At 39.3% G+C, this 14869-nt stretch overlaps 1 protein-coding gene across 1 annotated transcript in view; it reads right to left on the bottom strand.

Annotated features, from left to right (window-relative positions):
- Nucleotides 1–14869, bottom strand: part of clybl (citrate lyase beta like) — a 93905-nt gene that overhangs the window by 2341 nt on the left and 76695 nt on the right. The window contains exons 4-7 of the mRNA XM_036579880.1: nucleotides 9915–10016; nucleotides 8695–8788; nucleotides 8325–8492; nucleotides 329–453 (exon numbers count right to left, since the gene is read on the bottom strand). Of these exons, the coding sequence (XP_036435773.1) occupies nucleotides 329–453; nucleotides 8325–8492; nucleotides 8695–8788; nucleotides 9915–10016 (489 nt within the window). The remainder of the gene's footprint in view (nucleotides 1–328; nucleotides 454–8324; nucleotides 8493–8694; nucleotides 8789–9914; nucleotides 10017–14869) is intronic.

Genomic DNA, 14869 nt, shown 5'->3' on the forward strand with positions numbered 1-14869 from the left:
TCCACAGGCTAGCCTTAATCTAAGAATTACTGGCAGATTGCGGGCAGATTGTGCATTAGCAGCACACCATCTCCAGTGTGGGCAGCCCCATAAGCACGAAACACAGGACTCAGTGATGCACTGAATTAGGGATGACAGTATTCCTGCTTTCTTTCACTTTATGAAGCTCTGAACAGCAGAGCGGTGTGACTGTGGCTTCACTGTCCATAATGTACAAGGAATCAGAGACCATCAAATTTAGCTCTGCTGACTGCATGGCAGTGACTACATACATGGGAGGGTGGTATGGGGGGTGACAGTGGTGCTGTGATGATGCAGTGATGTTTACCTTCCCCAGCTTCTGATGTTCCTTAAATGCAGCAATCAACTCAGTGGCCCATTTGACTCTCTCAGGACTAGGGGAGAACTCTTCTTGTACAGCCTTGATTTGGTTTGGGTGGATCACTTGTTTTCCTTGAGAGAAATGTCAAAGATATGAGAATATTATTTACAGCAAAAAAAATGTTGGTGTCTTAACTTAAAAAAGTAAGTCAACTTACTGCAATACAATTTTGAGTTCACTAAACTTCTAATAGTAAGTAAACAGCACAGAAATCTGTTATGTTCTGTTAAAACATTATTTGAAGTTCAATGAATACAAATTTATAGCAAGTCTTAGTGATAATTTTTTATGACAAATATTTTAGTGTAGTAAATAAAATAATTACTTCACATGACTGTTAATTATATCTGCTCTGCACTAGCAGTCTTGCGCAAAAGTGCAAACAGTCAAAATAAGTTTTGTTGATTGAAGTGAAAATAAGTTAACACATGGGACTTAAATATGGCATTTTCTGCAACGTTTGTGCACAATTTCTATTTTTCTGCTGAGTTTAACATACATATTTTCACTCAGAAAATCAATAAAACACATAATTTGACCAAAGTGCCAAAATTCTGCATTATAGTCAGCATTGTTTTTTGCACTACAACAATACAGTTCTATTTAAATTTAATTTTGTGCTTCACCTATTATTTGTGCTTCTATATCTCTATTGAAGATTAATATTTGTGGTAGTAGTTTGTACACACAAATACAGAATTCCTAAAGACACACTCCAACCCGAATCTCTCTATTTTGCACCTGTAGCATAAAGTCAAATGCAAAAGTGTGAGAACTCCTGGTTAAATTAAGTTAAAAAACAATAAGATAAAAATAAGTTAACGCTTTCGCTACAAGAACAAGCATAAATATGCCATTTTTTCTGCAAATTTTATTTAAATTTCTAATGATTTGCACTGGCCACATTTTACGATTTTTTTTCCCAACAAGTTAAACTCAGCAAATAAAAAGTAACTGTGTATTAAAGTGCACAGAAGTGTGTTGCCTGTAGAGGATGTCTCAACTTATTTAATTTGACCAGGAGTGCCCAAACATTTGCATATGCCTGTATATTTGCATACTATGGACATGCATTTTAACACATTTCCCAGTATTAAGTGCAGCAGCACTTGCCCACTGGCTTCTATTGTAATTGAAGTCTAAAAGTTTTCTGTTCTTTCTGTAAGTGTTAATCGATACACAACGGATGTAGCAGAAACTCGTGCGAAAATTCCTGTATATCAGTATGTTTTGCTGCAACAAAGCTGTACAATAATCAGAAAACAATGAAGCAAGTTCTGCTGTTCGTCCTGACATTTAATAAAGATTTGTAATAGGCTGTAAAATGAGACTTTTAATGAAAGGAGTATTTAAAATCACAGGCCCCAGTAAAGTGATGGCAGAAGCACAGAGGTCCAGTACAGGTTTAAATGGCTTTTCTGTGCTTCAGCGTAGAGCCTGTTCTCTGGAGTTTGCAGCCGCGGTGGCCAGCATCCTCTCTTTCTATGGTGTGGCTCCCCGGCAAGGCTTGAATTTGAGCGACACAGCGGGGAGAGAGGATGCTATGAATCATGGGTGTCATCCTGATTTTCGCCCTGTGCCCTGCTGAACTCTGAAACTTTACTGCACGCTTAGTTACACTTCAATCTGAGCCAGCCTGTGTGAGCCTCTGCTTCTCATTACAGAGCTGTGTGCATGACACGCACGCACACACGCACACTCACAAACAGTCAGTTATAGCAAAAATGTGCAAACGCAAAGGTGCACATACAGTCTTATGCAAAGGTTTGAACAACCCTGGTTAAAATACGTTTTGTTGATTTTCCAAGTAAAAATAAGTTAACACATCCTCTACAGAGAACACATTAAAATATGTGCAAATTTCAGTGTGCATTTTCTATTTAATTGCTGAGTTTAATAGGCTGGAAAAAAAGAAAATATAAAATATAAAATATGCTATAAGTTTGCAAAGGCCACATTTTGTTTCGCATATTTTTTCAATATGTTAAATTCAGCAAATAAAAATGTGCATTAAAATGTGCAGAAGTGTGTTCTATGTAGAGGATATGTACCTATTTTTCCTTAGAAAATCAACAACACAGGTGTGCCCAAACCTTTGCAAGACTACACATACAGTATATGATCAATATCAGAGTAAAATTTTCTAACACTCTATCAAAATGGTAACTTCACAGAAGAGGGAAATTGTTAACTGTTAAAAGGACTTCTTCCAAATAATTTGAGACCATTTCTATTGGTCCATTCATTATTTATACAATAAAAAAAACAAGTGTTTTTAAATTACATAAAAAATGGAGATACACATTTTGTCCTGATGACATACAGACATACAGCTTGAAGCATAGGATGCACGTACAGTATATACTAGGGCCCAACCAATATATCAATTGGCTTATAATATTGGGCACGTGGACATCCTGTGGATTTACTGGTATTAGAAAAATGCTGCTGATAAACACTGATAAGTACACAGAAATATTCTAAGAATTTCTAAGCATTTCTAAGAATTCTAAGAATAGTACAGATAACTTCTTTGCAAATGTGTGGAGTCTGCTAAGCTTACAGTCACTAAGCGTATTTCTATCACAGTTACAGGACAGTTACAGTTCAGTTAGGCTGAACTGCTAAACCTGAACACAAGTAACATCATAGTTAAAACAATAAAAATAAACATAAAATGCAACTTTTATATGAAGATAACACAAAAAAAACTGATTCCTCACAGGAACTTGATGAAAGAAATAAGGAAAGTAAGAGCTAAACAACAGAAACCAACAAAATTGCTAAAAATTCTGGGAAGCTCTGCTCCAGTGCTATTTACAGTATTTAAGACTTTAAGACTGTTTCTGCTGTTTATTGAGTATAATCTGACAGTTGAGACGGCAGTCATATTTGACAGCTTACTATCAGATCAGTCAGTGAATCACTGTTAACTAAAACTATGAGAGTTTTTACAAGATTAACTTATGCAGGCTTATGCTTTTAAGTAGGGGAATTTTTAGATATTACATATACAGTCTTACAGTTCAGTCAAAATGTGGAAACAATCGTAAGTACACACCACACATACAATAGATGTAAGCAACTGATGTCTGTAAGGCTCAGCTTTGAGTGTGTTAATGACCTGATAGTGGGGTGAGAAATTGGAGAAGACTATAACTGATGACCATGAAATCTCACTTTATATGATGTGTGGCAGCCATTTGCTTATGTCTCTATACACAAAAAACAAGGGAAAAAAATCCTAGAATCCTTCTGCAAGTTAAATGTTGTACAATATGCGTAAATCCAAAAATACTTATTCACCCTTTATATTTAAATCACCCATTTGGACACTGCACTTCTATCATCAAAATTAATTTTTAATCAAGGGCTACCCACTTTTTTACATTCATCTCGAGAAGCTGACCTGTCTGACGGTCAGGGGCAGCAAAATAACCCTTATTTATTTAAATAACATCTGTCCAAAATTGCAGCAGCAAAATGCTGACTGGATTTCCAGCACATAATTCCTAGCTGCAAGTTAGGTGCTAGAAAACGCCGAGGCACTACAGCCGTCAGCGTTGGACCCGTCACTTTACGGCTTAAGAGTCTCTGAAGAACAAATCCGCAAAGGTAGCTGGCAGGCTGGGAATTCGACGCATGAGAAAACCATTAGCTCCATCTGCTAGCCTTACCCCAGTTAACCCCTCTGAACAACTCGCAGCCATGTGCGACACATTTCAACTTGCACACATTTCACTCACGATGTAACATATGATTGACATTATTAGGCTTTAATATGTTAACACACTGCTGTACTAGGCACAGGTGTTACTTTTTGTCACATTTGCTTCAGTGACATGGAGACTGCATGTTCTACAATATGCAGCTTACTGCCTCGCTTACATCCAGCAACAGTTAATGAATAATGCACAACAAAAATAGCTAAGGGGCAAGAAAAGAAAAAAAAATGCTGTTTACAAATGACAGGGAGACGTACACTTAAATGTAAATAAACCAAACCAGCTTGGCAAGCGTGTTTGTAGCTGTCGGGCAGGCAGGGGCCGGCGTACGCAGAGGAGCGGAGGGTGTGGGTGGAGAGCGATGTGTGTACTGTCCCTCTCCGGTCCCAGAGGAGCCAGCCTGTTGGATCAACAGCCTAAAGAGGAGGCTCAGGGCCCGCGTCTGTGACGCCCAGCCCAGAAAAGGCTGGCAGGGGGTAGTTCCCTCACATCAACAAAATATGCCCCCTTCCCTGTACCGCCACCTGTTCAGAAGCTGTCTGCTCTGAACCAGCTAGTGACAGAGCCAGCACAGGGGGCGTGCCTGGCTCTATCGCCACGTTGCTATTGGTCGGATACAGTGCATCACTAACGCTTCCCAAAGCTGGCAAACCAATCACAGCATGCCATCTGGTGTGGGAACATCTCATTGGGGAGTTCTGGTTTAGCAGAAAGCCCCAGTTAGACCACGTTCACAGTACCAAAAAGAGGAATTTTGGCAGTTTAATGATTTTGGGTTTTTCTTTCTGTAAGTCTTCTACAGAATATCAGTGCAAAAGTGAATTAAGTCAAAATTCAGAAACTGCTAAATGAAAAAAAAAGAATGCCAATTTGTATATAACTTTAAATATTATGTAAAAAAAAAATCATAAAATAATCTTCACATAATTTAAATACAAGAGGAGCCTTTCAATCCAAACATCATGTGTCAATGTATTAGTACTTCTGTAATTTTGTAAATCACAGACAAACCCTTTTGAGCTTTAACGAGAATGATGTGCTTTAACGCAGCAATGAAACACTAACAACGTGCAAAGGAGATCATACAATCAGATGGTCACAGAACACAGGAGTTAGAACATTCAGACCAACAAGTGATTAAATAAATGTATTTTTTCCTCTACTTGTTAATTGCCGAATAATAAATAAACAAATTAATAAAAATACAATATATATATATATATATATATATATATTTCAAACCGATATTTAATAATATATTTATTGTGCTGGAAGTGCAGAATGTTTATGTGAGAACTAGCTACTATGAAAATGCAGCATTTTCTTCATTTTACTACTTTGTAATCCTATAGAATTAAATGTTGCAATTCTCCACAATGCTAATCCAGGTAGATTTAGTCCTGATTTCTACAATATATAAATGTGTGTGCATCCATAAAATATCCAATATAAGTGAAATATAAGATATCCGCATCACACAACTCCCATAGTGATGCATCCCTAAAAGTGACTGACCATGAAGGAAACTGAAATTTGACTTATATTCTTAAACTCGCTTTAAATAACAGTACTGTAAATGTCAAATTATATGCATGTTTCCAAAAATCATTAAAAATAAGGGTTTTGTAAAATGCATAATGAGCTATATCACAGTGAGATGGCTTCAGTTCTCTATATGCACTCACAAACAAACCCACACTCACAGACACATGGAGGGTGTAAAGTGTAAACAGTGTCTGTGGTGAGCTTCCTCACCTAGGCAGAGTGTCTAGCAGTGGCTAACGGTTCTGCTGTGGAGTTCAGCAGCTAGCTGAGGGATCTGCACTCACTCTCACTCATACAGGCTCAGAATGCACTCATGAGACTCCATCCCTCCTGCCGGTAGATGCACGCTGGCGGACAGAATGCTCCACCGGTACTCTGTGAACTGGCACACTCAGTCTGGCTCTGTGACTGTGCAAATTACACCTAACCCCAATTTTGTGGCTGTCTCCAGAATGTGCTTGCACTGTGCAACAAATTATGAAATATTTGGAAAATACTTTCAGTTCAACCACTGACATGCATTTTATTTTACATTTCTACGCAGCAACTGTTAGTTCTTGGTTCAACCGGAGCCACACATAACAGAACGTAAGCACATTAAATCACATTCATTGGACGTTTAATATGTGGTCCACATAGCAAACTAAATTTAGTGGAGAAAGTGGTAAAATAGAGAAAGATGGAAAGAGGGGATAAAGAGGGGAGCAGAAGAATGCTGCGAGACAAAAGCCCTGCGCTCTGGAGGAATGGCAGTGTTGCTGTAAACAGAGATGAGCAGGGGGAACAGTGTGTGTTCTGCAAACAGCCATTACATATTCATTAGCGGAGGCTCAGAGGAGGGCTGCCTGTGGCCTCCTGTGGCCAGTTACCCGCTCACCGGGGCTCCACACGCACGCGTTGCCTGGCTACAAACCCACACAGTGCTTAGCCGCAAACATACAGCCGTGCAATGAGGAATATGCACAGACACACACAAATACACTCAGACTACGTAAGTATGTGCACAAAATAACCTCACCAAATTGCGCAAAGGCCTCAAATCAGACCTAAATTCAGTGTTCAACTGGGTAGCAAGCAGTCGGTTCATTTATGAAATCCTTCGCGCCAAAATATGAAAACACAAGTAAGATAAATGCAATGGCACAAGCTGTCACACATTCCTGAAAAGCCTGCATCAAGAAGGCTGAGCGGTCGGGTTCAAAGCGGCATTCTGAAGAATTCATAAAAGCACTAATGAGCTGGAACTCCAGTAAACGAGCGGGCCAAGGACTCAAAGGAGCAGGCACGGAAACATGAAGAGAGCCGCGCAGCCTGAGGGACAGCCACAGCACCCGAGCACCCTCTACACTACAGCAGATGGGCCTATAAAGCACATATACCTACAGTATGTTCCTGCACTGGGACACTGTAATATAGTATTATTAACAGACTATAGAGGACATGTAGTACATAATAAGAGAATATAGAAGAAGGACTATCATAAGAATTAGTGATTGAACAAAATACTGACTGTAGTGGATTTATTCAGTACCGCAGAAACACAGAGGTGATATCAGTGCAAAGTAATGCAGAGACTATATACAGAACTGTGCAAAAGGCTTCTTAGAAAATTACTTGTAAAGCTGTTTACAATACAAATAAATAATTAAACAAAATGTTATTTTGTGTCTGTCACTGTTTTAACATAATCATTTTCAAAGCTTTCTTCGTGGAAGCTCTGTATTTATAGTTACCATCCACTACCAAGTTTATCTAATCAATCCTTCATCAAACTAAATCAGGTGCTGCTGATGGAATTCAACAAGTCTATGCAAGAGCCGGAAAACATTGAAAAGTCATCTAACCCACATATCAATATAACTTTACAGAAAACAAGAAATTTGTGTTACATGTTACTGTACGTGTTTTGTTTGTTTGCATTCATTTAGCTTTTATGATGTATTATAGGATCAAGGAGGTAGTGCTGGGTACCGACACAATTCAATATCAAAATATTTTCAGAAATACCATCAAATATTGTAACACGTTAGTGTTAATAAAGTTAATGAACAAATAAACCTATGTTTCCTGAGTACTTGTATGCTATACGAATGTTTCACACCTGACACAGCTTGTTTTGATTGCACTGTTCGGTTTTGCCTCTCTTAAATTGAAACATAAACAAATGTACTGCATAGTGTCATATTGTATGGAACTGTATTACAACATGTTGCAACGTATAATATTGCATAATTTTGTATTAGTGTGACTAGCGTGTAAGCTTGTAGCTAGTGTCTCAGCTTGGCATGAGAGCATTTAAACAGGACAGTATAAAGTGCAGTTTTTGTATTCAATATTGTACTTTGACGCACTAATTAACTTAAAATGGAAACAATTCTACATACAAACTTCTTAGTTTTGCTGTATTGAAAAATATATTAAATTGAGTAACTACTGGACTGTATTGGAAAGCCCTAGAAACTTTTTAGACAAACTGAAATATCCATATAATGACTTACTTTTCAACTAAGTTTCTGTTTTTCTAACAATAATGCTAAAACCACAAGCCAGTATTGCTGTGTGACACGCAAACCAATATACTGTCCAGCACTATGGAGGACATGTTTAGCACAAAGATATCGAACTCCAACTCCACATAGTGACATAGTGTGTGAGTTGACTGAACAGCATACCAGTGAAGCCCATGAGTGCGCCCTCTCTGGCCTGTTGCCGCAGCCCTTCTCCATCCTGGTAGTCAATGTAAACAAGGTCAACAGCCTGGAGGCCAAAAGCTTTAGTGGTGACCACAACTTTCTGACGTGCATACAACAGCTCTCGGGCATCTTTGGTCCTTGTGGCACCTTTAAAATAGACAATATCGCATGCATGAACAGATCAGAGGTGGAACATTAAGGCACAAATGTAAATGAAAGAATGAAAATGAAAAGACTGACTGTGGCCTTTACAGCTGAGGCAGCCAATGAGATATGAGTTACTGTCATAACAATAACAATCACAGATCAAGCAGCGTAAAAGAACAGAGCAGTGTATTAATGGGCAGACCTATGCTGGCACAGAAGTCATCGGAGCCGAACACCACTCCGTCATGATGCAGACCAACTTTTGGTCCGAGCTGCCGGATCTCTTCACACACAGCCTGGGACACACAGAGGCGACACAAAGAGCTCTGTCTGTGTGTGTGAGAGAGCGTGTGTGCGTGTGTATTCTGGCACTCGATCAAGTCTCCCAGTCAGATGTCTCAAATTTCCCCCATAACTCCCTCAATCAATGTCTCTGCTTCAGCTCCTCACATAGAAGTTTAGACATGGAAACCGATCAGTTATAAAAACAATACACACACAGTCATAATTAATGGCCTGATATGGCTCTGTCCCTGTGAATAAAGGAGAAAAAAAACAAAACAAGACAAGACAAAAAAACAAAAACAAAATCATAATCTGTGAAGGCTGTCCAAAACTGGGAAAGAGCACCAAAGTTGTGTTGAAGAAAGGAAAGTTTGGAATGTGATATGACTGTGTCAGGCATGGAGCAGATGGAATTTGTCTCGTGCTTTAGCAAGGCTCCAAATTAATTTCACTTCTTGCTGTGACTCTGCAATATTTCTCGGTCCCCGCTTTGGGATGGGATCAAGACTAAGAGGAAAAAAGAATGGAATATCAAAAAACAAGGAAAAATGAAATCAGAAGAAATTGAGCTGCATTTTTTCCAGTCCATGCAAGAGTCTTGCCTTTCCCCTGTGAATGTGTCAAGGTCACATGGGGCACTTTTTATTTACAGCCCAATTAAAGGGGAATTCCAAATTTCAGTATAAGCTCCCTTTTGTTGTGATATGTTTTGGACTAAAACAATTTTTAAACTCTTCATTGATGGTGGATAGGCATACGTAAGGTAAAATAGTCACCAAAGAAACCTTTTTTTTTTTTAATAGATTTTTCACTGTTCCACTATTATTACTATTGCTCTACACGTTTAATATGGCCTTCCAAACCCTGGTTCCTATCACCACCATTGTAAACAAATATAAGTGGATTTCACATCAAACTAGTCTGAAAGATTTTATCTCAACGGTTGAATTATACAGAAATAAAAAGAATAGGTGGACTTCCACGTCAACTATGGCCCAATAGTTAACTGCAAAGGAAAAAAAAAAACCTGTCAAAAAAACTGCAAACACTGACATACTGCGCACAGTGACAGCTTCTTTAATCTGATTGCTTTGGTATACAAACTTCTTACATCTGCATTTTTAGGCTGGTATTTACCTTAAAATTCAGCAACCCCACAGCAGTTTCCACAAAGGTGACTAAGCGAATGGGTTCCATCAGCTTCCGGCCTTTTAAGTGCTGCTGAAACCTGTCAACAAACTGACATACACACACATACACACAGAGACACACGCAAATCATTATTTATTCATAAATAATGACCAGCACTGATCTGCGGGGAACATCAATGAGAAAGATCACCATCTGAAAAAAAGGGGAAACTGTTTGTTATTGTGGCTAGTTTCGTAGCCTGTCTGACATCAGCATTTGAACTCTTTAAAAAAAAAATTCTTTTAATCATGTTCAAACTGATGGCACATTACATGTGACAGACATCCAATTAAATCCGAGAGGGAAAAAATATCCTGAGTCAGGGTTTAGAAGTGAGAGGTATAGGCTTTCTTTCTTTTATTTTAGAAACGCAACAGTATTCACTCACTCTTGGGGCCCCGGACTAACGGCTGCTTCGCAAGTCCCCTCAAGACATACTACATGTTCCAGTGCGTCTTTAGAGAGAGAAAAGAGGGAAAATGAAAAGCCAAGGGACAAGATTTAGGCTTTCTGGGAGTGCATTTCATTTTGGCATTATGCATGTTTTTTTTTTCCCCCCAAGCCTCCCCGGGCAGACGGACCAGCGAGACGTGTGACAATCAGGGTGTGATGTGACACTTCTCCCAGCCTTTCATTCTCCTGCGTTTTTCCCACTAATATTTAAGCTTACCTAAGAAGGCTTTAAAATGAAGTTTAGTTCTTTGAAGACCAAAGCATTCCAATTTTTTCCAACAGACCAGTTCACAGCTAGCTGTGCACTGCCAGTGGGGTAGCCCGAATTCCAAAATCTATCATCTGGAAACACACAAAAGCACCCTCCGTCAGATATTTCCTTTCAAAGCCAGTTTAAAAAAAAAAAAAGGAAAAAAAGGAGACAGGGTGGGGGAAGAAAAAGAGAGAGAGAGAAAAACTCATAGGAGAAATGTGTAATTCCCTGTCCCCTCTCTTTCACACACTGGGGATTGAGGATCAAAATAACCCAGGTAAGTCCGGCCTATTTTTTTTTTCCTTCCTCCCCAAATAAAGACAAAAATATCCCATGCACGCTTGTTTTATGAGCTCAAAGAATACGGCTTCATTGAGGGATTTTTTTTCTAATAGGGAGAATTTTAATCATTTCCCCATTCAATCTCAGTAGGATAAATCATATCTGAGAGATTTGCATAAATATAAACCATCAAAGCCTTTTCATCTTCAAAGGGGTTTTCAAGACCCAATAAGCTTTGTACTGTAATCATCTGAGGTCACAACCCTGCAGGAGCAACGCTGCTATGGCAACATAAAAACTAACGCTGAGGGCTTAGCATAATACTCCCCCCGAACGCTGAGAGAGGGCTGCGTTCCCAACCAGGCGCTGCGCCCTAGCGTCCGCACACTACCCCTCTCCCACCCCTACCCCATTTCTCGTCACTGCCCTGGCATTCTGTGCGTTAATTGCGGGTGGCAGGGATGAAGAGTTTATATGGCCCTAGAGAAGAAATAAAAAGCCTGGAATCAAAACAGTTCACAACACAGGCGCCATGATTGAGTGGGCTATTACGATGTCGAGTAGTGGCAACAAATTACAGGTATAGCCTATGACTTTATGTTGGTGAAGTGTATGGAGAGACGGCCTCTATTCAACACTTATTCAGCCGGGGGATCTCCTGATTTTCCTCAATGGTGCTTAAGCAATAATACTGTTCCCAGGTTGGAAGAGAAAAAGGCTTTTCTAGTAGGTCAATGGCTCTACGTGAGCTGACCCTTCTACTCCTTTTTTCAGAATTTCTTGAAGAAGAAGAAGAAGGAGGGAAAAAAGCACCCAGTCTTCAATAAGAGCTGCATTAGCCCATACTTCAGTGGCCAGATAGTGAGAAGAAAAAAGCCTCGGATTGAAGAGAAAGTGATCATGGGACAAGGAGAGCTGTGGTGAAAAAAGGGCGGCGAGTGGACAAGTTTCAATTAATTTTCTTCAAAAGAGGGCCAGATTAAATGTTTCCGGCCTGGTGAAGTGCTCATTTCAACTGAAGGGGGAAGGGTAATATGAGTGAGAGAGAGAGAAAGAAAGAGACAGAGACAGAGAGAGACAGAGAGAGAGAGAGAGAGAGAGAGAGAGAAAGGGAAAAGCAGAGAGACTAGAGGGCTGGGACTGGAGCCGGACCTTTTCAGAAGCTGGTGCACACCCAATGGCGTGGCGGCTAAAGAATGCACGCAGCTCCGAATTTGTGGGAGGATTGTCCTCAGACAAAGGGGAGGGAGTTACGCCTGTTATACTCCAATAAGCCTTGTCAGTCAAACAAGCCAAGAGAAAGGAAAGAGAAAGGGAGAGCAAAAGATTTTCACACAAAGGGAAACAAGTAAGTCCGTCTTTTAGCAACAAATCAGTGTGGAGGTTCCTCTGCTAAGCTAGGTGGAGAAAAGAAGAAGACAAACAGCGGACGGATTTGAGGCCTGATGGCAGAGGACAAGAGGAGGAGGAGGAGGAGGAGGAGGAGGAGGAGGAGGAGGGAGAGCCATAATCAGGCTGGAGTACTCCAAGCCCCCGAGGAGCAGTTAACAATATTCTAATCACACAAAGTCAAGAAAGAGAGAAAAGAGAGGGAGAGAGAGACAGACTTAGTAGCATTTTAGTTCCATAATGGTGAATGAATGATAAATATACCACTTATACACTCTATGTGGTAGATATAGCCAAAAAATAGCATCAAGATACCTTAAGACATTTTCATGATACACATCATAATATTTAGTTTTTAGAAGATCAATAAGTTTGAGTTTAAGCACATTTATTTTTATTCAATCTGTCACATACCGCACTAAATCTAATCAAACAGAACAGCTTATGCTCTTTTTGTATTGAAACATGCAGCCGGCCAGTGTTCTTTAAGTACTAAAAAATATCCACTACATATTTAGAGAAGCATATTGTGACACAATGTGGCATAAATCATGATACGATATATCACATCATATTGTCCATGCCTACATTGTAATTTTATTTACATTTATGCATTCGGCAGATGCCCTCATACAGAGCTACTTACAGTTTAACCATGTCACAGAGGTAGGTCAACTGTAGTGTTAGGAGTCTTGCCCAAGATTAATATAGCATGGTGTGCTTGCCCAGGCAAAGAATCAAAGCCCAGTCAGCCACATGGAGTGATACCCACTACATCATACCGCTTTCTTTGACTATATTGTTTTTTAAAGCATCTAATTCACTTGTATATAGTCAATGTTCTGTTGTTTACCTAAGAATTCATTAAGAGAAAACTATTTATTTTTCTTTCTTATACAAAACAACATGTTTAATATGGCCAAGTAGGATATTGTCAAGAGCCCCAAAATGTTCAGAAACAGCCCTGTTAAGCATGTTAGTACAGCATGCTAGGCTAAGAAGTACAGTCAGTAATGCTCATTTAGAAGAACTGCAACCATTTCCAAACAGTTTGAAAATGAATTAAACATATCTTCTGAGACAATACATTGAACACATCTAAAACTTGCATTGCTGTAAATGTTGAACTGCTCTAGTATGAATTGTTTATTTTTAGTAGTGGATAATAATGAGGTGTTGAGGGCAGTCAGTAAGTGCACCTGTGTAGAGATATAGAGGGTAAGAGGAAGAGTGAGAGAGAAAGAGAGACACTCCTTTCATGTCTTTCTGTCTTTCTCTCTCTCGTTACTTTCAAAGCAGCAGGCCCATGTCAGGTCAGTGCTACATGACGTCCTGCACCACTCGCAATCTCCCGCTCCCTGCTGAGGCTATGAGCTGGGCTCTGGGCAGGCATGTGCAGAGGATACGTCTACACATCCGCACAGAACAAAATGCTTCTCTCTCCCTCTCTCAGACTTTTTCACACACACACCCACCCGTGCACACGCGCACACACACACACACACACACACACACACACACACACACACACACACACACACAGTGAACTTATTATTATTGTTAATTGGTAAGCATTGCTTGAGATGGCCAATGGAATAATAAATCACAGCTCAAAACTCTGGCCTAGTTGATATATAGCTTGGTGGATAAAAATTTTAATATTCCACAAATTTAGCGACTTGAGTAGAAATCCCACCAGTAAAGCACTGATATTTTCTCTTTAAATAGGTATATAATAAAAGAACATTCAGGAATGAGACATGATTTTGAACAACCAATCTAAAAATGTGCGAGCTTCTACTGTTTGAGTCTAAGAAATCTGACAAGTGAGAACTGATAATCATGTTGAGCACTGACATTTGACATTAATGTGAGTCAGGAAAGCACTGTTTAATTAAAACTATTGGAGTTTGTTTAAAGGAAACCCCATTAATTTTTTTTCAAAATTTATACATTATTAAATTGTTAATATGTAAAACAAGTTGTTTAGAGTGGTTTGATGAGAAATGGTGCATTGTAGAGAAACTCAGAACTGTTCACAGTGGCGATGATGGGAACCGGAAGTCAAAAGTGTTTAATGCCTCTAAAAGCTACATCAGACAAAGTTATTACATCAAAGGTTATGAATATGCTGCCTGATACCCATGATGAGGTAAGGTTTTGGCCTAAAATATATTTTCAATTTATTTTAATTTACTGTTTTTAACATATTCATGGTGGAGGCGTACATGCAGTGTGTTGTAAGGCAAAACAGACCAAAAGGAAAACACATTTTTAGATTTATGACTTGAACTTTACATATGAAAACTCAGAGGACACATGTAGGCTTCCTGGTGGTTTTGGATGGCTATATTTGTGTTGTAGACATTGTTACCTTTGGTTCTTATCACCACTGTAAAGAGTCATTCATTTTCTCCACAGTGCACTCACATGAAAACTCTGCTTGAAATTAAATCTGCTGATATTATAACCAGCTCTTTAATTAAGAGTTATGAAGATGAGGGGGAATCATCAGGTACTTCTG

The sequence above is a fragment of the Colossoma macropomum genome, unplaced genomic scaffold (assembly GCF_904425465.1).
Source record: "Colossoma macropomum unplaced genomic scaffold, Colossoma_macropomum, whole genome shotgun sequence".
NCBI lineage: Eukaryota > Metazoa > Chordata > Actinopteri > Characiformes > Serrasalmidae > Colossoma > Colossoma macropomum.